The sequence below is a fragment of the Camelus dromedarius genome, chromosome 15 (assembly GCF_036321535.1).
Source record: "Camelus dromedarius isolate mCamDro1 chromosome 15, mCamDro1.pat, whole genome shotgun sequence".
NCBI classification, from domain to species: Eukaryota; Metazoa; Chordata; class Mammalia; order Artiodactyla; family Camelidae; genus Camelus; species Camelus dromedarius.
The window spans coordinates 9,573,397-9,594,995 of record NC_087450.1 but is presented as its reverse complement, the minus strand read 5'-3'; the positions used below and the strand labels follow the sequence as shown (position 1 = coordinate 9,594,995).

The 21,599-nt window shown below is 57.1% G+C and overlaps 1 protein-coding gene and 1 long non-coding RNA gene across 15 annotated transcripts in view; one reads left to right on the top strand and one right to left on the bottom strand.

Moving 5' to 3' along the window:
- The window catches only part of DCTN1 (dynactin subunit 1), a 28,844-nt gene that overhangs the window by 7,115 nt on the left and 130 nt on the right, over window positions 1–21,599 (bottom strand). For 4 of the 13 annotated variants that reach the window (XM_031467290.2, XM_031467291.2, XM_031467293.2 and 1 more), the window contains exons 1-16: window positions 11,031–11,335; window positions 9,163–9,408; window positions 8,789–8,867; window positions 8,561–8,595; window positions 7,831–7,851; window positions 5,514–5,531; window positions 4,119–4,139; window positions 2,698–2,889; window positions 2,166–2,363; window positions 1,812–2,016; window positions 1,658–1,736; window positions 1,386–1,545; window positions 1,110–1,214; window positions 746–937; window positions 545–661; window positions 158–310 (exon numbers count right to left, since the gene is read on the bottom strand). In XM_031467290.2, coding sequence (XP_031323150.2) covers window positions 158–310; window positions 545–661; window positions 746–937; window positions 1,110–1,214; window positions 1,386–1,545; window positions 1,658–1,736; window positions 1,812–2,016; window positions 2,166–2,363; window positions 2,698–2,889; window positions 4,119–4,139; window positions 5,514–5,531; window positions 7,831–7,851; window positions 8,561–8,595; window positions 8,789–8,867; window positions 9,163–9,408; window positions 11,031–11,063 — 1,854 coding nt within the window. In that variant the 5' untranslated portion in view covers window positions 11,064–11,335. Of the gene's footprint in view, window positions 1–157; window positions 311–544; window positions 662–745; window positions 938–1,109; window positions 1,215–1,385; window positions 1,546–1,657; window positions 1,737–1,811; window positions 2,017–2,165; window positions 2,364–2,697; window positions 2,890–4,118; window positions 4,140–5,513; window positions 5,544–7,830; window positions 7,852–8,560; window positions 8,596–8,788; window positions 8,868–9,162; window positions 9,409–11,030; window positions 11,336–20,197; window positions 20,448–20,898; window positions 21,040–21,599 lie in introns of those variants that run through there. The other 9 variants (XM_031467300.2, XM_031467301.2, XM_031467297.2 and 6 more) reach the window with 8 other exon arrangements.
- The window catches only part of LOC135323043 (uncharacterized), a 28,848-nt gene continuing 23,013 nt past the window's right edge, over window positions 15,765–21,599 (top strand). Inside the window, exons 1-3 of one of the 2 annotated variants that reach the window (XR_010384145.1) lie at window positions 15,765–15,998; window positions 20,132–21,163; window positions 21,323–21,513. This is a non-coding gene — a long non-coding RNA (uncharacterized LOC135323043). Of the gene's footprint in view, window positions 15,999–20,131; window positions 21,164–21,322; window positions 21,514–21,599 lie in introns of those variants that run through there. The other variant, XR_010384146.1, reaches the window with a different exon arrangement.

Sequence of the window (21,599 nt, the reverse complement as noted above, 5' to 3'; positions counted from 1 at the left end):
AGAAACGTCTGCCTGGGCCCCTGCTGACTGTGCTCCTCACTGCATCGCGAACTCTGCGAGCAGGGGCGCTGCCTGATGCCTTTCCTTGGCATCCGCAAGGCCCGGTTCAGAGCAAGGTCAACAGACTCTGGCGGAGCATGGGATGGACAGACTGTACCTTGCAAACGAGACGAGGAATGAGCAGCAGCACCAGGACGCAGTCGTGGTCCCCGCCTGGCCGAAGGAAGCTGTCGGGCATGAAGGCTGTCAGCAGGGACATGTGCCGGTTGGCCTGGGCCACCTCCATCTGCCTCAATTCCATCTCAATTGCCTGTGAGGCAGACGAAGAGGTGGGCTCTCAGCCAGTCTGGAGAGAACCTCGTAACCGCCATGCCGTGCTCCACCCCGTGCCCTGCTTCTGGGACAAGCCCAGGCCAGGAGGCTTCCAAACCACCCCCCCCCCCCAGGAACCTGAAGCCCAGAAGCCCCGGCCAAGTCAGCGCACAGCCGCGCCCGGCCTGGCGCCCCGGCACTCAGCCGTCTCCGGCCCACCCACTCCCCTGACCTTGGCGTGGGCCTTCGTCTCAGCAAACTTGATCTTGAAGTCAAAAGTCTCCGGCGGCGGCTGCTGCTGCCTCTCCGCAGACGCCTCCTGCTGGCTCGTCAGCTCGCGGTTCACGTCCTGGGGCGGGACAGACGGTGAGGCCCGGCCGGCTCCCGAGGGGCCCGGGACGGCCGCGGGCAGCGCGCAGGGGGCACCAGGCACCTGCAGGTGGGCGGTCAGCTGGCGGTACTTCTTGATGGTTTGCTGATAGTCTGCCACCGTCTCCTGGGCCGCCTCCACCCGCTTCTGGGCCTCCCGGACCCGCGCACCCGCCATGTCCAGCTGCTCCCGCAGCTCCAGCTCCGTCTCGCGCGCGTTCTCCTGCAGCTCGTCGTTCATCTCGTTCATTGCTTCCTGGGAGGCCGTGAGGTGGTGGGAAGGAAAGTCAGGGGGAGGGCACAGGCCGGGGCGGGTTCACTCACCACACGCCCTGCTCCAAGGTCAGGGGTCACAGGTCAGTCCATCCCTCAGCAAGTCCCTCCCAACCCCCCCAGGGTCAGAGGTCAGGGGCCTGCTGTTCTCTCACCAAGTCGCCCACGGTCTCCCTCAGTTCCCGCACTTTCTCCTCCAGATTCAGGTTCCGGTCCGTCAGCATCTCCACCATCTCCTCAGCACCCAGAGCGGCGTCCACCTGCGTAACCGGGAGGGGGCAGGGAGGAGGCTGCTGAAAGGGGCCCAGACAGCACCCAGAGGCGGCGCCAGCAGGGGGGTCGGCGGGGGCGCCCCGGGCAGGGTCCTGGGCCCCCCAGGCCAGCAGGGGGGTCGGCGGGGGTGCCCCAGGCAAGGCGCTGGGCCCCCAGACCTGCTCCTTGAGCTCGTCGATGGTGCTCTCTGCCTGGGTCAGCTCCTCCTGCAGCCGCTCCCGCTGCTGCCTCACAGCTTCCAGCTCTTGGTTCTTCTTCTCCATGAGCTTCTGCAGTTTCACATGCTCCTGCTTCTCTGAAGAAGAAAGATCCCGCATCCTGGGGGAAAGTGGAGAGAGAAGGAGAGAGGGCGTGTGTCAGAGCCCCCGCGTGATGGCCGCCCTGACCCGTCTGGAGGCAGCCGGGCGAGCCCAGCAGCAGAGGGCCCTACCTCACCAGGGCGTCCTTCAGGCGCGCGTTCTGCTCCTCGAGCTGCTTGAGCTGATAGCTGGACGCAGCCCCGTCCGAGCCTGGGGAAGACCATCGACACTTTCAGACAAGGTTCCGACCCTGCCACTCGGTGCCCGGCTGCTCCTGGCCCTTACCCTTCTCTTCAATCTCGGCCTTGAGGATCTCCAAGTCGGTGGTGAGCTCGTCCACACGCTCCTTCAGCGCCTCCACCTCCTGCTGCAGGGACTCGGCCCGCTCTTCGGCCATCTCCTTGTCCAGAGTGGCCATCTCGATGGCGTCCGCAGTGTCGGCCATCTCCTCCATGTAGCGTTCCTTGGCCTCCAGCGCCTCCTTGGCTTCCTGAAGAGCGGTGGAGGTGGGCGGGGGCACGAGCGCGCAGCAGGCACCCTTTCTCACAGGACACTCCAGGCTCCGGTTCCAGCCCAGTTCCCAGCGCGCTTCCCCGGGCCCCGGGCCTCCCCAGACGCCCCCTTCATCCCAGGCCCCACCTTCCGCGCCTCCTTGAGGCGCCGCTGCAGGTCTGCCTGCTGCTCCTGCATTTTGCTTTTCCATTCCTGCACCTGTTCCAGCTGGATCTTGTGTTTCTCCAACTCTTTTAGTTTTGCCTTGTCTTCTGCGCGTTTCAGTCGCAGGGTCTCCAGTTTCTCCTCCAGGTCCCGCACCTGGGCCCTCAGCCCCTCCTCCTCCTGCAAAGGAGAGACCCCTTGGTCTATGCACAGCCACCCCACCTTCCCCACCGAGGCTGAGCGGAAAGAAACGTATGTAGCCGTCATTCCAGGCGCAGGGTCAATGGAAGTGGCATACGAACATCCGAGGGAAGCCCAACGCGTACGGGGCAAGTGTGGGAGAGGGGCAGAGAGGAAAGGGGAGCTTGGTCAGTGACGAGAGGCCTATGTGCTGTCCCCACCCTTCTGACCCAAGTTCTGGGCCTCCCCCAGCCCTGGGAAACGTCTAAGCTCCTGCCAGGGTGACAGGCCCCTTTGTGTCTTGGTTCTTCTTCACGCTGACCCCAGTCCTTACCTTAGAGGGGGAAGGAAGCGGGGGGGCTGCTCCGGGAGAGGTGAGGGCCGGTGTGGGGATGATGGGGGCCGCCAGCGGGGTCTGGGCCGGGGTGCTGGGCTCGCTGCTGCTCAGCTCGCCTGCGGATGCTGATCCGGAGGGGCCCAGGGAGCTACTGGCCCCGGCCGCCCCGGAACTGGCTGGGCGGGTGGGCTATCGGAGAGGGTAGGGGCAGACCAGAAAGAGCAGGGGGCAGGGGTGGTAAAGAGAGAGAGACGGAATATGAGACATGGTGAGAGAAGAGACAGAGGAGGATAAAGGCAGAGAGTATCAGAGCACAATGAGAACAGAGAGAGCGGAGGGCAGACGGAAAATGACACAGCCAGAGACAGTGACACAGGACCGGGGCGAGGGGGCGGTGGCGGGAGAGGAAGGGATGGAAGGACACATAAGATTATAAGGCTCCTCCCTTGGCACTGACCCCACGTTCCTCCCAGCTCTGGCACTATCCCCTTGGGGCGGAATCCCTCACTCCCAGACCTCCCCTCTGTGACCCACTTGTGATCATTCTAGCGACTTCTTAACACTATCCTATCGTTGCTCTGGGCCTGTGCCCTCCTCCCCCAGGGGGAAAAGTGCCTCAGTGTCCTTCCCAGAGAGAAAGAACAGGCTGATCTCTAACGTTCACGTTCCCAAAGACGGCTGGGCTAGAAGTGGGGGTACGAGGCTCTCCGCCCCTGTGAGGCCCTCCCCGCTCTTTAAATGAAGCTGACTCTCCTTCCCTTGGTCTACTTCAGGGGAGCCGGCAGGTAAAAGGGCGAGGGTAAAAGTTGCAATCCATGGCTCCCCCCAAAACAAGGTCAGTACAGTCAACCCACCTGTCACCTCCCTCTCCCAACACACAGGGGCTCCAATCAGAGGACGCTCCCCCGGCCCCGTGGAGTGAGGCCCCGAGCAGGCAGGCCTGCCCGTGCTCTTCCTCGCAGGGCTGAGCCTCCAGGCTCTCCAGCTGGGCTGACACTCAGAGACTGCGCGCTAGCCAGACTGCCCCCCGCCACCCAAAGCCTTTCACAGACACACCCACCTCCTCATTCCCTGACACTGACACAGCCAAGTTCTTTTCACCTCTCTTCCAATCCCCCTGCCCCCCAAACACACACCCAAAAGCTGGTCAAAATGCCCTTCTTCGAGAAAGCCTGCCTGGATTAACCACAACCACTCTAACTTCTCTTCTGCATTCAAGCTACCCCCTCTGAGAGCCAAGAGTCATTTTCTCAGGAGGGGCCTGTCATTACCCTCGGTCCCCTCACTCCCCTGAAAAGAGAAGCCAGGATGCACTGTGACCAACTTTCACTTGCCTGTACACCTGCCCACACACACGCACACGCCTAAAATGTGTGTACACTCAGCAGTGGCTTGTACAGAGGCCTGCTTTTTCTCACCTTGGGCCGCCGAGTTGTGGTCTGGACAGGCAACAGGAGCCAGAGGAGAAGTAGTCAGGAAAGAAAGGACAATGGAAGACAGACAGACAGCAAAAGGGACAGCAATGAGAGCAGGAGCAGCAACAGGAATGAGGCCACGGCTAGCGGTCCCCCCGCTCCCTCCCTCCCCACCCCATCCCCTTCCTCCAGTGAATCTCTGTGTCCTACTCCAGGAACTCAGAACTCCGATTCCCCACTGGCTCCTTTCCCCGCTTCTGTCCTACCCTTGCAGACCTCACCCCTTCAGACACCCTGGAAACCCCAGAAGTCCCTGTCTCCTAAGCTGAACCACAGGAGACCAAGGGCAGCAGCTGGCAGAGAAGGTCTCCAGAGACCAGCCTTCTGCAACACCTTCTCCCACTCCAGCCCAGAGCCCCACCCGCCCACCACTCCCAAGGACCTTCCCAGGTCAGCCCCTTTCTTCCAGTGCCAGACTCCACAGAGGACTCCCTAGAAATCCCATGTGACGTGAGGGACAGGAACCTGCAGAGGGAGATCAAGTCCCCGAGGCAGAGGAGCGCTGCTGTCCTCCCGCCCCCCAACCCCCTCCCCGGGACCAGTTCCCGCAGCAGTCCCCAGCCCAGGGCAGAGGGCTCAGGTGTCAGCACCATGAATGTTGCATTAGCCAGAAGCTCAGAGCTCAGCAAAGTAACCCCACCCGCCTGCAAGAAAGGAGGTGGGGGCGGGCAGCAGCACTGGGAAACCACTGCCCGGAGCCAAAGCCAGAAACCCCTCAGGTCACTGCAAAGTGGGAAACAGATGATTAACTCCAACACCCAAACGGTGATCTTGCCACCCAGAGTCTCACAGATCTGGCAAAAACAAGATTTCCCTTGGGCCCTGCTTCTAGGTCTCCCCAGGAGACTAACCCCGCCCTCTACTACCCTGGGTGACCCCCATAGCTGTGTGTCAAAAGCTACTCTAGGCAAAGCCCCTTGGTACAAACCCCAGCGAGGGTGGGATGCTGGCAGTGCAACCAAGGGTCATTCTAGCAAAGGTCGGGTGAGGCAGGCCTGCTAGAGGCATGAACATGTGGACCTGCTTCCCCAGATCCTCTCACAGGAATCGCTCCCAGAGCCAGTTCACAGCAAAAGATGCGTGAAGCCCAAACCTGTGAGGCCACTGGGTACAAGGCCCGGAACAGAGATTCAGAGCCAAAAGGAGGCAGGTCAGCAGACGCCCAGGGCACGGGGCACGGCAGCGACACACGCCCCTCCCTGCCCCCACCTGCATCCCCGTCCTCCTCCCCCGACCAGGTAGACAGAGGAAGGCAACCAGCCCCCACCCCCACCCCAGCAGCCTGCTGCCACCATCACGCTGGCAACCCGGCAGCAGGACCAGAGCGAGCAAGAGTACCTTTCGGGCTGTCGGTGCCTGTCTCATCATTGCAGAAAACCAGAGAGAGCCAGGGGAGGAAACAGAGGAAGGACAGACGGAGGCAAGGAGGGAGGGAGGGAGGGAAAGAGACCGAACAGAGGGAAAGGCGGCGGAGACAGGAGATTAGTGCATCAAATCCCAACAATGCAGCCTCAGCTTCCCGGCCCGGCAGCTCCCCAGCTGGCCAAGGGCTGCAGCTCAGATGCAGAAGCCCCCACAGGTGAGCGGTGGGGACAGCCAGGCTCCGGCAGGCACCGGAGAGGCACCCGGCCTAGTTCGCCAGCTTAGGCTGATGGCAGCCTCAGTGGCCGCAGCACCAGCTCCGCCTGACGTCATGCACCCACCCTCCTCTTCTCCACTGTGGGTGGAGTCACTGCTCCTCGGTCACCTAGCAACCGCCAGGCTCTGCTGGCTCCTCCTCCTCCTCATGACTGGACAAAGTCCTCCCTGAACCCGCCCTGCTTCCTCCTCCAAAGAACTGGTTCTGGCTCCTCCCTCCCCTTCCCGAGATCCCACCCCCAAGAATTTGCTCCAAGAAACTGGGCTGGGGGCCATCCCATTTCTGCGATGACCTCTCTGGGACCAGGGTATCACTGGACAGGGACACCGGGCCTCGCTGCTTCATCAGCCTCTCTCATGCCCTCACTCCCCTCTGCCCACAACCCCATCATCTCCATTTCTGTCTCTTATACACACAGACAACACCCTAATGGTGGCTCAGGAGGTGCGGGCGCCCAGAGCACCCCTCCTGTGATGACACCAGCTCTGCAGGGCACATATGAAACCCTGGGGAACATTCCATCTGGGCAGCGGCAGCGCTAATGACAGTGTCTGGCTCCTCTCCCAACTCTCCCCTGGTTGTAGGCAGGGCTGCGTCTGTCTGTAACGGGCTTCTAGAAAGGGCTGCGCACCTTGCAGAGACGTCTGGTTTCTCTCCCGCCCTCCCCCTTTAAAAGCCCTTTTTTTGTTCTGGTGCAGCTCCCTGCTCCCTGTGAGAGAAGCACTGCGGAGGGAGACCGAGTGGGGGCCTGGACTACTTGGCTGGCACTCTGCACCCACCGGGAGCCAAGGCGCAGCAAGGGAGCCTAGGCCGGGCTTTGCCACATTTCCCCAGGCAGCTGCCGAAACCCCGAGATTCGGGCACGGCTCAGGCCCCACCCAGGGCCAGGTGGGACTGCGGCCAGAACTCCTCCACAGACCCCAGACTGCAGGTCCCTGCTCTGCTCTCTTCGGGGGCCTGCGGTAAGATGGGACCCGCAGCCAGGAGACAACAATCAAGGGGAAAAGCCAAGTGTCTGCAGCGGGTCCAGCATCCTTAAGGGCGGTATTTTCCTTCTTACATCCCTGTTCCGTCCTGAGCCAGGACCCCAGCATATTGTCTCCTCCAAGGCAAGACTCCCAAGTGAGGACCCGCCACCAAACAGACGTCAAAATACATCTCCTCCCCACCCCACTGCCTCAACCTAGCAGCTCCCCATGCAAGGTCAGAAGGGCCAGAAACAGGCTGGCGACGCGGAAACCACAGAAACACACACACAGCACAGGGCGTACAGGTCAGACAGGCACATGCGGGGGGGACAGCCTGGGGACAGCCCCCAGGGCAGGCGCTGGTGTGAAGTGGTCATGGCAGCGACTTAGGCCAGAGCCTCGGGAGCGGGAGCGGCAGGGCTGAGCCGCACTCTGATGCTGGCCGCGGAAGGCTGCGGGGCGGGGGCGGCGGGGGAGGCGGGTGGGCGCGGCCCCAGAGGACGGACGATGCAGGGAGGGCGGGGCGGTCACGGCAGCCCCACCCAGAGGCAGGCACAGCGCAGGCTTCTGAGCTCAGGACTGCTACCCCTGTGCTCTGTTCCCTGACCGCCCGCCTCCTGACCCAACCTCCTCACTTCCTACGTCCCCCACTCCCGAACCCCCGGTCTCCCCTGCCACTACCCCTCAGTTCAGGCTAAGTGAGAAGCCACTGCAACCCAGTAAACGCTCTACTCCATGCAGCTGCTGTTTCCGGTCGAATGCTCGGCATCTCTGACTAGAAGTCCGGAGGCGGGGGCAGGGGTGTGAGGACGGGTGAGGATCACCCCCAGTCAGTGCTACCTGGGCCTAGACATTGAGCCTGAGGACCCTGCACCCCTCAGAGGAATTCTGAAAGCCAGGCTGCCATGTCCTCTGGCCACCCCAGTCCCAAGGGCACACGCACACGCACACGCACGCACAGGCATGCAGCAGCCCAGGGACATGCAGGACAGCTGGGGAGGGGGCTCATGGCCCTCACCCACCCAGGCACAAACAGTAAACACACCACCTTCTTAGGCTTCAGTCCCCGCTGCATGAGGAGTAGGAAAGGGCAGAGTTAGAGAACAGAGTGAAGGTCACACGGCGCTGGCTGGCCAGACATCCTGGGTACAGGTGTTAGGACCAATTCAGGCACACACAGGTGTGGGGGGAGTCAGGTCACTGTCAAGTCCAGGGTTAAGTGAGAAGAGGGGTCTCTCAAGGATCAGCTTCCAGGAGGTCCACTACCTGGCCCAGGGAAGCTGGAGAGTCTGGAGCCCCACCTCACACACCCTGGACAGAGCAGCAGAGGGGAGCTACAGCGGGCCCTCCGCACACAGCCTACAACAGGTGGCAGAGGGCCCGGCTCCCTTCCATTCACCTGTGAATACGAGCGCGCCTTACTCCTCCAGTCCCTACCTTCCCCCTACCCTACAGCCTTCAGGTGTCGGCAGCCTTGGGGACCAAAAGGCAGGAAGCTGACACTACTAGGGTCAGACCTGGCCTCCTTAGGCCCCTGAGCCTCAGTTCCAATGGATCCAGAACTTCTGGGCCCTAACAGCTTTGCTCTGCTACCGCCTCTAGCGCTAAGGCAGCAACTCACGCCCAGAAAGCTTCCTTCGCAGGGAGAATGGAGGCTGGAAGGCTAACTCCGTTTACTCACCTACTGCTTCTCCCTGCCTAGGATGGGGTCTCCCTCCCCTCTTCCTCCTTTCCCGCTTTCTCCCTCTTGCTCCCCACGCCCACCCCCAACCACTTACCGGTTTGCTGGTCTTTGCGTTTGAGTCAGCTCCCTCTGCAGAATGCAAACAGAAACACAGTGTGTGCACTGAGGCGCAGGGGCACAGAGCACCGCGGCCGGGCAGGCAGGGTGTAACAAGGGCACACGGCGCTGGTGGAGAATCTCAGGATCCACCGCGGCCCCTGCTCGGGGGAGAAGTCCTGGGGGCTCGCGGGTGTGAGGAGCAATGCAAGCAGGTGGCGCTCACCTCTCCTGAGGACCTTCGAGGCAGAAGAATCGGGTGTCTCTGGGGAAGTAGTGTCTGCTCCATCTTCAAACACCTGGATCTGAGGCCACAGAACAGACTCACTATAGCCAGATCACGGATGGGTGGACGGAACAGGGGCCCCTGCCCAGGTCCTAAGCAAGCCTGGGGTACAGGGCAGTCTCCCTAAGGATGGCTCTCAGTCTTCCCTCCCCCACTACCTCCCACTCTCCCATCCAGAGACTTAAGCTCATACCCAGGACTCGGGAGCCCCAGCACAGCAGCTGTGCATGCAACAGAGCATGGGTCCACGCCCACGTGCGTTCCTGCACACGTGTACACACACACACACACACACACACAAAGGAGGTGAGCACCTGGGACTGGCGCACAAAGATGCCATGTCCTTCATCACAAGTGAAGTACTTTCTGCCTTGGACAGTTCCATCATTCTTGCCCTTTGCTTCATCCAGGATCACGCCTACCCATTTGCCAGTGGCAAAGAGTGTGGCTCCAACATAGGCCACGGTGCCCCGGTGGCCTTTCCCAATCACCTCCACACGGGAGCCCACTCGCAGGGGCCGGGCGCTTGCCTCCGCACTCATTCTGCTGCCACTGGGAGTCTGAAAGACACATGCAAACGTGCAGGGTTAAAAGCCTCAGGTCAGAGGTGTCATCCTGATGGTAAGAAAGGCCCCAGTCAGGACCCTGGCCTGAACCCCATTTCTCACGGTGAAGTCCCCCCTGTCAAATTCCCCTTTGACAAATGTCAGTGATGTGTTCTAAAATTTCTCTAGACTCCTCTGGAATCTGCCAGAAATTTTTTTAAGTTTATACTTAAATTTAACAATAAATCAGAATTCACTGATAGATCTGTAAGTGTCACCCCACATGGCTGCTCCCTCAGGAACACCGCCCCCAGGAGAGGAACTGCTCAAGCAAATAACGTGGTTTAGACCAGGCTCCCCACAGCACAGTGCCCTGACTCATGGGCCAGGCGAGTCCATGAGCGACCCCACAGAACCCTGCTCCCCTCCCCCCTGCTGCCTGTCTTCCCTGAGGTTCAGGTGGCTCTCTAAGGCCTCTCCCTTTCAGCGGCACACAACCGCCTCCCCTTCTAGCCCTCAGGTCACCACCACTCCTACCTGGGCTGACTCCCCACCCCCACCCCCACCCCCACGCCCCCCCGTCACACTCCCAGACGCCTCAGGGAGCCCATTCAGCCATTTGACTCCCTTCTTCCCGGCCTGAGCCTGGGCTACCAACTCTCTACCCACAGCTCTGGAGAGTCTTCACTCTGGTTGCTGCTATGGAAACAAAACTGAAGGCCAGGTAAGGCAGGTACCTCGGATCTGTCCCCAGACTCCGCCCACTGGGCCAAACGGATGCCTTATCACCCCTCGGATGGACAAGCGCAGGACTGACTGAACGCTGTCCTTGGGAACCTCTCAGCTTCTGACACACCCGTGATGACAGGACAACATGAAATTAGGTCCCAAACAGGCCCAGGGTTTAGAAGAAAATCACACCTAAGCCATTTTTAGCAATACCAGCTCCAAGAACCAGGGGCCTTGCAAACAGGTGAATGAGGCATGAAGTGGCAGCAAGGCCCTGAAGACGCCACAGGGTTCCCTTCTGACGCCCCACTTGGCTACATAGGGAACCTGGCCAGAGCCAGTCACTCCCCAACGTTCTCCCCCAAAGAGCTCATCTGGGAAGCTGATGCTAACATTCCCAGGGGCTCCGGGACCCCAAATCATACCTGAGACAGCAGAGTGGCTCTCATGGACCCGACAATAAAAGAAACTGACCGTAACATCAGGGCTGGCCTCAGACTCAGAGACTCTCCCCAACCTCCTAACCCTAACCAGCCTCCCAGACCCGGGTGGACACACTGGGTGGACACTCCGGATTCAGCCTCGGCCAGAAGAGCGGGAGAGCAAGTGACACACAACAAAGCTGCTCGGAAGAAAGGCTTCACTGCAAGGCCATTCCAGCCCACCGACCCCACTCGGAATCCCCAGGACGGTCTGGCCACCCGCAGGAACCTCTGGCCCGAGCTCCAATCAGAGTCAGCAGTCATGCCTTGCCAGTATCCACCGAGGGCCCAGCGCTGGGAAGGGCAGCCTGTGCGGTCCAGCACCAGCGGGGCTGCGAGTGGCCCCAGCCTGTCTCCCAGCCCCCACAGCAATGTCCACAGGCACCCAGGCCTTCTCCAGGGCCCTCCCAGACCAGGGCCACTTACCCGGCTGTACACGTGCCTCTTGCTCTGGGCCATGTTGCTCCCCTGGCCTCCACCCCCTCCCCCAGGTGGCCAGCGACAGAGAGAAAAGGCAGAAAGCTAGGCAGGAGGGTCAGGGCTCCGGGCCCTCATGGACAAGCGCAGGAGCCGGCAGGCATGGCCCTCCCCAGTCCATGGACCTCACTGGGTGGCCCGCTGGGGGAGGGATGGGGACAGAGATGGGGGCTGAGCAGCCAGAGCCCCTGCTGCCGGAGGATTCCTGAACCCAGACACAGGAGTCCTGCCGCCAGCTGATGAGTCTCACTCTGCGCTAGTGCTGCTCTAGACTTGTCAGGAGCCGCGCTGGCCTCTGGGTCCTAATGCCCCCCTGCTCCACCGGGGCCAGGACAAGAGGGACAGGGAATGCGGGACTGGGCCCACCGTCCTAGGGCCGGGAGCACAGCCCTGGCGGTCCTCCTAGTCTGCACGCCCTCACCATCCCTGCCACCCCCACCCCCGCCCCCAGGATCCGAGACCTCAGCAGACCCACAAGCATCAAGTGGCACTTCAAAACAGGGCCTGCACACGGCCAGAACAGGGTATCTCACTCTCCTTTCTCCCTCCCCTTTCTAACTTCTGGCCTCCGGGCCAGACCCACCTGACTAGGGTCTGGATTTCAATCGTACCCTGGGCCAGAGGAGCCAGGACCCCTGCCCAATACACAGCAAAGGAAGGGCAGCAATGGCGGCAATGTCACACCCACACACACAGCAAGTCACGTACCCCAGCCCCCACAGCACTGGCCCCTGCGCCCTGCGCTCCTGGCCTTGCTGCCCAGGCATCTCCTGAACAGAAACCATGAAAAAGCTGATTTTCTATATTGCACAAAATGTATTTAAAAATAACCATGGGTTCCTTTTATCATTTAAAATGTTTAATTTAGTAAGATGATACAGCCTAGTGAGAGGTCTCCAGAGGGCTCTGTACCCCAGACCACTGCATTCATGTACCCATCTAGCATAGGCTGTAAGCCAGCAGTTCAGGGTCCCTGCCCCGAAGTAGCCAACAGGGTTGTCCAGGGCGCTGACCTCTGGCTCCACTGGGCGCAGCGTGGATGTAGATGCCCTGGGCCTGAAGTACCTGTCTTGTCTGCACTGGGCTTCACTGGCCGAGCAGGGTCTTCCTCCATTCCACCCTCTTGCTAAGGCAGGCCAGAGAGCCTAACAGTAGAGTGATAGCCAACGGCCAGATACACGGCTCCCAAACCCCTCTCCACATCTCCAATCCTGGCCAGACTCCCTAAGAAACCATTCTTCTCCTCCCCTGCAAAAGCTCCATGTTGTCCCCTCCCTTCTATCCCCATTACACGGGTGGGCAGGGCCGCGCAGCTCCCTGCAGTCTGGGCTTCCGCAGGAGCACAGCACTTTACAGTCTACAGAGGACCTTCAAGAAGACTTGTTTAGCGCCGCAGTTCCGGTTCTAGACGGGGGCTGCTTCTGTTCGATTCCTGGCTTCAGCATATGGTAGCTACATAAACTCGGTCCAGTCACTTCCTATCTCTGGGCCTCAATGTCCTCACCTGTTAGTTGGGAACAAGCAGAGAACCTTTCTGAGAGCTGCTGCGAGGATTAGCTGAGATAATCCACGTGAAACATTTCGGACAGTGCAGAGTAAGAACTCAAAGCCAGGGAGCTGGCAACGTCGTCCTCAGGTTTGGACACCTCCATCCCCCACAGAGAGGCAGGCCGGGACCAGTGCTGACAGAGAAGCTGAGGCTTAGACAACTGAGCAACTTCCCTGAAGCTACACAGAAGGCAAGAGGTGAAGCCAAAACCGCAAGCAAAGCCTGAACCAGAACCCCCTGGGCTTTCCAGTCTGCTCACTGGGTCACATGCTTCTAGGTTCCCAAAGCCGCGCTCTTCCTCGGGGCCACACAGCCTTCAAAGATTCAAAAGGGCTCAGATCGAAGAGCCACAGCACAACTCACTAGCCACACAAGCATATACAGCCACCTAAGTCCGTGCAGGCTGTTTCCTCCCCTGTGAAAACGCGACCAGCACCTGCCGTACGTTGTGAGGCTCAAATAAGAGAACACACGTCAAAGCGCTCTGTAACACGTGCAGAGGCTGCTGGAGTACAGAGAACTACCTCGCTGGATAAGAAGTGGTGAATAGGTCTTAAATAAAATGTCTCAACAATAAACATTATAAGGAATCACAGAGAAGAAGAAGGTGAGCTGGAAAGAAAAGGAAAACCCGACTATGCCTTGAATTACAAGTTGCTTCCGTGGCTCTGTGGAGCAGGAAGGCCTGCGACACTGCAAACTGTGGGCGCAGTGTGAGTAGCGACACAGGACTCTGCTTGCCTGGGGAAAATGAAAGATGACTGGCTGGGCTGAAGTGAAGAATTCTAGATGAGTTCTCCTATCAGACTAGGAGCCTTTCAAACCGGAGCCCACAACCTGTCCTCTTCACGCTCTCGTCACTCTCAGTGCAGGGAGTCAAACATTTCTTGAATGGCCTAGCGCGTCAACACTGAGCTGTATCAGAAGGTAAGTATGGACAGTCAGGGAGTTTAACACCAGCCAGAGATGAACTGGCTCCGGTAACAGCGGGGAGCCAGACCCCCCTGAGCAGGAGACTTGCATGATGAAAGCTCCTTGAGGAGGATCAGCAGGTGGCAGAGAACGAGGCGGAGCAGAGGCGGGAGCGACTTGGTGAAGACAGGGACGCACAGGACGGAGGCCGCGGCAACAGAGCAAGGGGTGAGGATGGTCTAAACCCGGTTCCTGAGAGAGACGGAGACAGAGAAGAGGAAATGGACCAATTCAGGGACAGTACAAAAGAGCCTGGAGAAAGCCCCACGTTGGATCAGACATGGGGAAAGCAGCGGTGAGCCTGTCCGGGCTCTGAAGGTGACAGACCTGGATACAGCTCTGCTTCTCCTAGTTCCTCACCTGCACATCAACTCCGGGGGAGGTATTTTCAGAGCACCAGTTACCCCATCTGACAAAAAACGGGGGAAGTAAAGCTGACCTCACAGGGATGTTGTGAGGATTAAATAAATAAGACCGGAGTACTTAGCACAGCGCCTACCACAGGGTACGTGCTCAACAAATTACAGACATGGTCTTCTCATTGCTGAGAGGGGACGCTGGTAACAGTACAAACACATGTTTCATGCATAAATAGGTGGGTGAATGAATGCATGAGGAAGTGAAGGAATGAGTAAAACTTGGGCGTTTTCTAGCAGGAGGAATGGAAGAATGATTGATAACAGAATTGGAAACTGAGCGTGTTAGCAGAGAGATAATCATCTTGTCCTTAGCATCTTCTCCGGGGCAGCTGTAACCGTGGCCACTAACACATGCATCTCACGCCCTCCTTCCAAGGTGAACCTGTGATGCGGACAACACCGGTCCCACTACCTGCGTCCTACAGGCGACGGAACTGAGTCTCAGAGGCCAAACGCCTCACCCAAGCCTCACGGCCGGTCAGCGGCGGGGGTGCATCTGACTAAGCTGCGCAGGGAGGGAGGCGGCCCTGCAACAGCACCGCCGGGCCCCACCCCTCGTCACACAGGACAACGCCGAGTTCCACGTTCCCTCAGCCGGAAGACAGATACCCCCTGGACTTCTGGTTTCCTCCTCAGTGATACTGAATACTGCTACAAAGTCTAGGAAAATGGGAAGAGAGAAGGGAAGAGTCTCTGTCTGGTAAACAGGTTACCAGCAGTCTCGGAGCAAGTTTCAGAAATGACAGGAAAACCAGCGGATTATCGGGAATCGAGGCGCAACGAGTAAGGAGGACCAGCCCCTCCGCACCCAGCTTGCACCGTTTCTTGCTTTAACTGGTACCCGGCAACCTTGGAGCCCTTGACTTCCTCTTGCTTCACCTCATTTAACCTTGATCCTGGGATAACCCAGCTGTTTGCTTTCTCAGATCCCACTCGTAGAGGTTTGAAATCCAGGCAGTCTGAAAGCAGGGACCGCACACTTGAACTTGAACTGAACTGCATAGGCGCTGGGTATTCTGATTTGGTTGCGAAGAGATAAAATGAAACACAATGCTAATGAGCAAGATACAGATTTTCTTAAAACTAGGGTGAAGTTGTACATCTCTAAAGGCACCAATAGGGAAGGGATAAGCGTGAACTTGAGTCCCCCAGGAGTGAGGAAAGGAGAGGAGAACAGACACTCAGGGACTGGAAGCTTGGAAGGCTGGATGCCAGGTGTGCCCAGGAACCCAGAGAAGACGCACACAGAGCCCTTGGTTCCCAGGTCCTGTTCCAGCATCTGCCTTGCAGGTCTCAGACAGACAGAACTCAGACCCTACATGGACTTTCCTTACCTCTCCAGCTCCCCATTATCCCCAGAAATATCTGCAGCCCACTCCTAATCTGAATACAGGGCTACCCCCTCCCACGGTACCCCCCTCCCCCCAGGAGTACCCACTAATTGCCAGGTCCACCTCCACAGGGCCCAGACCTCCAAGAGCCAGGAAGGAAAGCTACTCCTTTTCCTCAATGAAGGAGCTTTTGCAGGAAGGCAACAGGCCCTTGAGCGCAGGCAGCCCTGTATGCAGGAACTGCAACCCTCCCAGAGCTGGCAGGAGTCCTCCTCAACTGCCTATGCAAAGTTCCTGCTGCTTCCTCCCCATGAATCAACCAGCAAGTCCCTGGCACTAGGACCCTGCAGACAGGGAACCCTGAGCCTGCGCCCTAAAGAGAGAGATGCACCATTTCACAACTTCAGCAAAAGCTAAGCAGCCAACAAAGCCACGGCCACCTCGGCTGTGCTGGGCTCTGCCGTCAGGGCAGCTCACGGGCCACTCCGCAGAAGCAGGGCATTCTGTCCTTTCTCTTTTTAAATCCACGTCATCATCTGATCATCATGGAAATCAATCTCTTCAAGTCACCACGCAAAGGCGTATCCATGGCAACCTCAAGAGGAAGGACACAGAAACGATGCTCCAGCGGCTGCAGCAGGAGAAGGTAAGTCCATTTTCCACCCATGCCATCTCACCATTCTCCCCTTCCGCTCAAGCCAGGCGTGCGCCTTACCTACAAATTCTACCTATCACACCAATGGCGAAAACATAAAAGGTGAGTATTAATAATCTATGCTATTATATAAGGTTATGAGTCTGCCCTGTCCCACAGCTGGCAGAAAAAATTATTTTCTCAGCCTGCAGTACCTAACAAATCAATATCCATCACTTGTCTTTCTAGTCAGGTTGCTGGGAAACCACACAAGGATTTCAGAGTTCCCTACGTAGCTGTAAAAATACAAGAGCAACGTTAACCCCACCACCCCGCTCACCCAGGCCACCATCTGACCCCACCACCCCACTCACCCAGGCCACCATCTGACCCCACCACCCTGCTCACCCAGGCCACCATCACACCCACAGACTGGCCTGGTAACATGCTCTCCTCAGCAGCCCTAAACTGCAGCCCCTCAAGGTCCAGAAACTGGAAGTTGGGATTAGATTTCTGCCTTTCTCTGAGGCCTCAGTGGAAGGAATGCCATTTCTGCAGAGCTTAGAGACTCATCGGACGTAAGTACCACTAAGCGTAAGTAAGTCATCCTCTCAATTCCCTCTTCTGTAAAACAGGGATAATAGCAACACCCTTCTAACAGGATTGTTGTCAGAATCACGGGAAAATGCCTGGGAAGCACTCAGAAGAGTGCCTGGAGTCAAGCACTTACTAACTGCCAGCCACGATTACGATCAGGAAGAGGAAAGAGAAGGCTACAGTGCAGGGTTCAAGGTCAGAGGGAATCAGCGTTCCCGGAGCCCGTCTCGGGTCTGCGCTCGTCCCCTCTCCTCTCTGGGGAGCTGTTTCAAGCCTCCCTCCCCACTTTCAAGTCCCTTTTCTGCTCGAGCCCCCACCAGGGTCCCCACCCCTCAGCAGGTAAACTTGCTGAGAAGGAAAACTGAGCCTATCGATGAGAATTCCTTTGCAATTTTAGATGCATCCATCACCGCCTCTTTCTCCCCACGTTCTCTCCTTTCTTCTGTCACTGCTCTTCAAGGAAACGATGTCCCCTTCTTTTCAGAGGCAACCCTCGCCCCTCCTCTAAGGACCTGATTCAGCCATCACCTTTTCCTCTGTGCCTTCAAATGCCACCTCCCTACTGGCTCTTACACATCATCAGATAACCCATGCTCAAGGCTTCTAGTCCAGGAAAATCTGTCTCTAGTCTCTGCTACTCCTCCACAAGCTGCCACCATCTCCCTTCCTTCCTTCCTTCCCCGCCAAAAACCTCAAAGTGAGGGCATCTTCCACATCCTCACTTCCTGTCCACTCTTCAATCCACCTGGCTCCTGTCCTTATGACTCCAAAGAAGCTGCTCACGCTAAAAAACATAAAAAGCGCCCTGGTGACCACAATCTCCTCATTGCCCAGTCTCAAGGTACATTTTCCAAGCTCATCCTGCCTGACCTCCCACTAGTAACAGAGGCTGCTGATTCTCTTCCTGCAACTTTTTCCTCTGTCGCTCCCTGGACAACATTCTGTCTCACCTTGCCCACCAGTCCCTCTCCTCTCCTCTGGCATCCTCAGCCTTCGAGGAGCGTGGCTGGGCTCATCCATTCCAACAGCACCGACTACCACTTCCACCTGCCACCCCCAGGGCACAGACTCTCCTCTGAACCAGACCCACATTTCCACCTGTCTGCTAAGTGCCAAAGAGCCCCCAAATTCAACACGATCCAAAACACGTGCTATCTTCCCCCCTCAAAAACATTCCTCTTCTAGAGGCGAGGGTATAGCTCAAGTGGTAGAGTGCGTGCTTAACATGCAGGAGGTCCTAGGTTCAATCCCCAGTCCCTCCTCCAAATATAAAAATAAATAAACCCAATTACCCCCCCCAAAGAAAAAAGAGAAAAAAACATTCCTCTTCTATATTCCCCCTTTACCACTGGCACCTCCACCCACCCAAAATAGAAAACCGAGTCATCCTCAACAACTCCCTGTCTCCTGTTCTCAACGAGTCGTTGCGTCAGGTTAACTCTGTCTCTGCAGTCTCTCTGACTCGTACCCTCCTTCCCACCCCCACTGACCTAATCTTTAACTCAGCCTTCAGCCAAGCCTAGGTTACTACAAGAGTTTCCTGACGTCCCTGATCCAGACTCTCCCCTTTCAGCCTAGTTCCACAACTGGCTTCCCAAAATACAATCACATCACCTCCCTGCCTGAAAACCTCCAGTGGCTTCCCTCCCACAAAACTGAATCTTAGCATAAACTACAGGCCGTTAAAAACCTGGCCTCCTTATGAATCTAGTCTCATCAGTCGCCTCTCCTTTGATCCCAAAGTTCTCTTACATTCCAGCCACCTGAATCTACCTCCCTTAGGCTTCTGCGAATGTTGCAAGCGTCACCAGGTCCATTCTCTCTTCATCTTCAAGGCTCGACTCAGTTATCACCTCTTTCCCAAAGATTCCTTTGACGTCTCCACGTGGGGCTAGTCACTCCCCGCTCTGCCCTCCCGTAGCGCTTTGGAAAAACCTCCACTACAGTATCACAGTGTATTTAAAACGTTGTCTCATTATCATCAATTCTTCCAGGGCAGACAGATTTTACTCATCGCAGTCTCCTAAGCACTGAGCACAGACAGCCCTCGACGCTGAGCAGAAGCCTGGATGTGCACCGCGCCAGGCGCTGGGGCACAGGCTGGCTCTGACAGGCTTCCCAGAGACGCCGGGAGGGACATGAAGTCCCGCACATGTCGCTCCGTCGTCCCCACAGAGGCACCTAAGAAACCACAAAGGCAGGGACAGCGCCAGGGACTGGAAGGTGGTAGCGACACTAAAACTCAAGTTCACACGCGTCCAGGGTCAAAGGAGCACAGGGAGACCGCGAGGCCGTAGGAGAAGTGCAGATCTTCTGGGAAAAGAGCTTTAGTGAGGCTCTGGGAGGGACAAGGGCCCAGTCGCTGCTTCAGTGACGCCCTCAGTGGACAAGCAGGCGCTCAGGGAGGTCAGACTGGACAGCCCATCTGTCCATCAGCCAAGGGTGACCAGAACTAGCCAGAACCTCTAAAGAAAAATTATATAAAACCAAATTCAGTGTCTCCAGGATGGCAAGGACCCTAAGATTTGAATCGGGTAACTGCTCAGCACTCACCTCCTCAGGGGACACTGAAGGTCCAGTTCCCACGCCCTTGGTGTGGGACAGACAGCCCCAGCCCCACACAGCACCCCCGGCTGTAGGCAGGCTGAACACCCGAGGAGTCCTCCACCGCGGTCCCTCCCAACCTGTAACTCCAGGCGGCCACCAGCGAATGGGACAGCCAGCAGAGTGCAACCCACAGCAGCTGGCAATTTTGCCTTACGATTTTCCCAACTAGTCTGACTCCTCCCTGACCACTTCTTTTCCTTTGTACCCTCCTGGTCAATCAGGCCCAACTTATCACTTCTTTCTCGGTATTTCTCCCGCATCCTTACTTCCTCCTCCATCACCACTGTCATCACTTTGGTCAGCCACTCAACAGCTTTGCAAATTAAGGCAAATCATTTACCCTCTTTGGTGCCTCCTCTATAAAACGGGGTCACAGCTGCTCTGCCCACCTCCCAAGAAAAGACTGCCTTCTGTAATCTGTAAAATCTCACACATAAATATAAGGCATTACTGTTACCATCAACGTTAAGTTCTCTTTACTGATCGATGAAACAGACCTGGCCCCCTGCCTTGCTGCTTCTCCATTTCCAACCACATTGCCCACCATAGTAAGACAACCACACACTCTAAAATACTGCTTTGCCCAAAGTCTTTCATTGTAAGTAACCTTACAATCTCACTGTAAGAAATCTTACCATTTCTTACTTTAATCAAACAATCCTGGATCTGACAAATGCAGTGTCATCTCTGCACCACTGTCTGCTGCTCAGGATGCTTTCCCCAGTTTTGCAAGCCCCACCCACCTTTCAAAGTCCAGCTACAGCCCCACTACACCGCACCGCAGAAGGGCTGAATTTAAGAGAGGGATCTGGAACAACATCATGGAAGAGTAAAGGATAATGCAGTCTGGGGAAACTAGGGAGAAACACCGTCATCTCACGCTTTAAGAGTCACCTATTTAAAAGAGGATTGCATTTTCCTTTTCTGTTGCATTCTAACAGATAACCTCGGACCAACAGTATGGAAGCTGCAGAGACGTATTTCAACAAAACAAAAAAGTTCCTTACTGAGAGATTCCAAGATGAAACGGGATGGACGCCTTATATGCATGCAGTAATTTCCCCACTATTAGAAACGTGCAAGTCCAGACCAGCCACTGGGCAAGGATATTTTAGATGGAACTCAACTGTCACAGGGGTAACCAGACTAGAACCACAGCATGTTAGATCTGAAAGGAATCTTAGAGATCTTCTAGTCCAGTCTGCTATTTTATAGGCCCGGACAGGGAAGCGATCACTCAGAAGCAGCCCAGTTTGCTGTGGAGAGCAGGGCGCAGAGCACGGTCTCCTTCAATCCAGTGATCCACATCCTTGCTGCTCAAAGTGTGTGTGGTCCACGGATCAGCAGCTTCAGCGTCACCTGGGAACCAAATCTGTATTTTATTGAACAAGAAACCCCCCCTCCTCCCCTCGGCCAGATGCATGCGCCACTAAAGTTCAAAAAGCACTGACCTACACTACACCCTTCCAAACCTTTAGTTTCGATGCTGGAACTCCATTTCCCAAACCGTTTCATATGTTAAACGGAAACAGTGCCCAAGATTTTCCATTCAAATCTGGGAAACTCTCCATACTGTTTACTTCCAGTGGGAAGTTCAAGGTAAATATCATTAGCATATTGAAAACTGGCACATTCTATGGTAGAGAAAACCCTAACCATGAAGTTTCTAAACATATTTGAGCACAAAACGCCTTTTGAAAACAGTTACCGTTAACTACTATCCTTAACGTCCCGTGGCTTGGGCTTTGGCAGTCAGTCAGGTAAAGTGTCAGTCTCCACCTCAGAGCTCCTCGACTCTCAGGACCTTAAGCACATGCATTCGTAACTCGTCAGTATGGGCGTGCTGCTCTGCTCACTGTAAAAATGAAGGCAAGTTTCCACGTGACCGCCTCTTTAACAACAGCGGAGTTCCTCGTCTGAGTGATTTCGTTGGGAGGATGCGCAAGACGACTTCCCAAGGGTCATCCTTCCAGGTAAGGCGGGCCCCAGGAGTGGGTGGGAAACAGACACACTAAACGCACATCCAGGCCCCCATGCTTGAATCTATTTGGGCTGTGTTTTTGTTATGTTGTTTTGGGGTTTTTTGTTTTTTTTTTCCGTGTGACACAACTTCTCAACCATGTGCCCCACAGGAAACCTGTAGCTCGAAGTGGGTTCAGGGGTGCCTCGGACGCTCCCAGGAATGGAGAGGAACCCTGGCAGTTTCGGAAGAACTGGGAGGCACAAGCACTCCGACCCCGGGAGAACACCGCCAGGCTAGGGCGCTCGGGCGGGTGGGACCGGCCCAGACGCAGGCGGGCGCCCACCCCCGCCGCGGCCCCCCATACGCGCCGCCCCCGCCCCGCGCCCCCGGCTCCCGGCCGCGCCCCGCCGCGCGCCGAGCCCCCAGTGCACCGCCGGGAGCCTCGC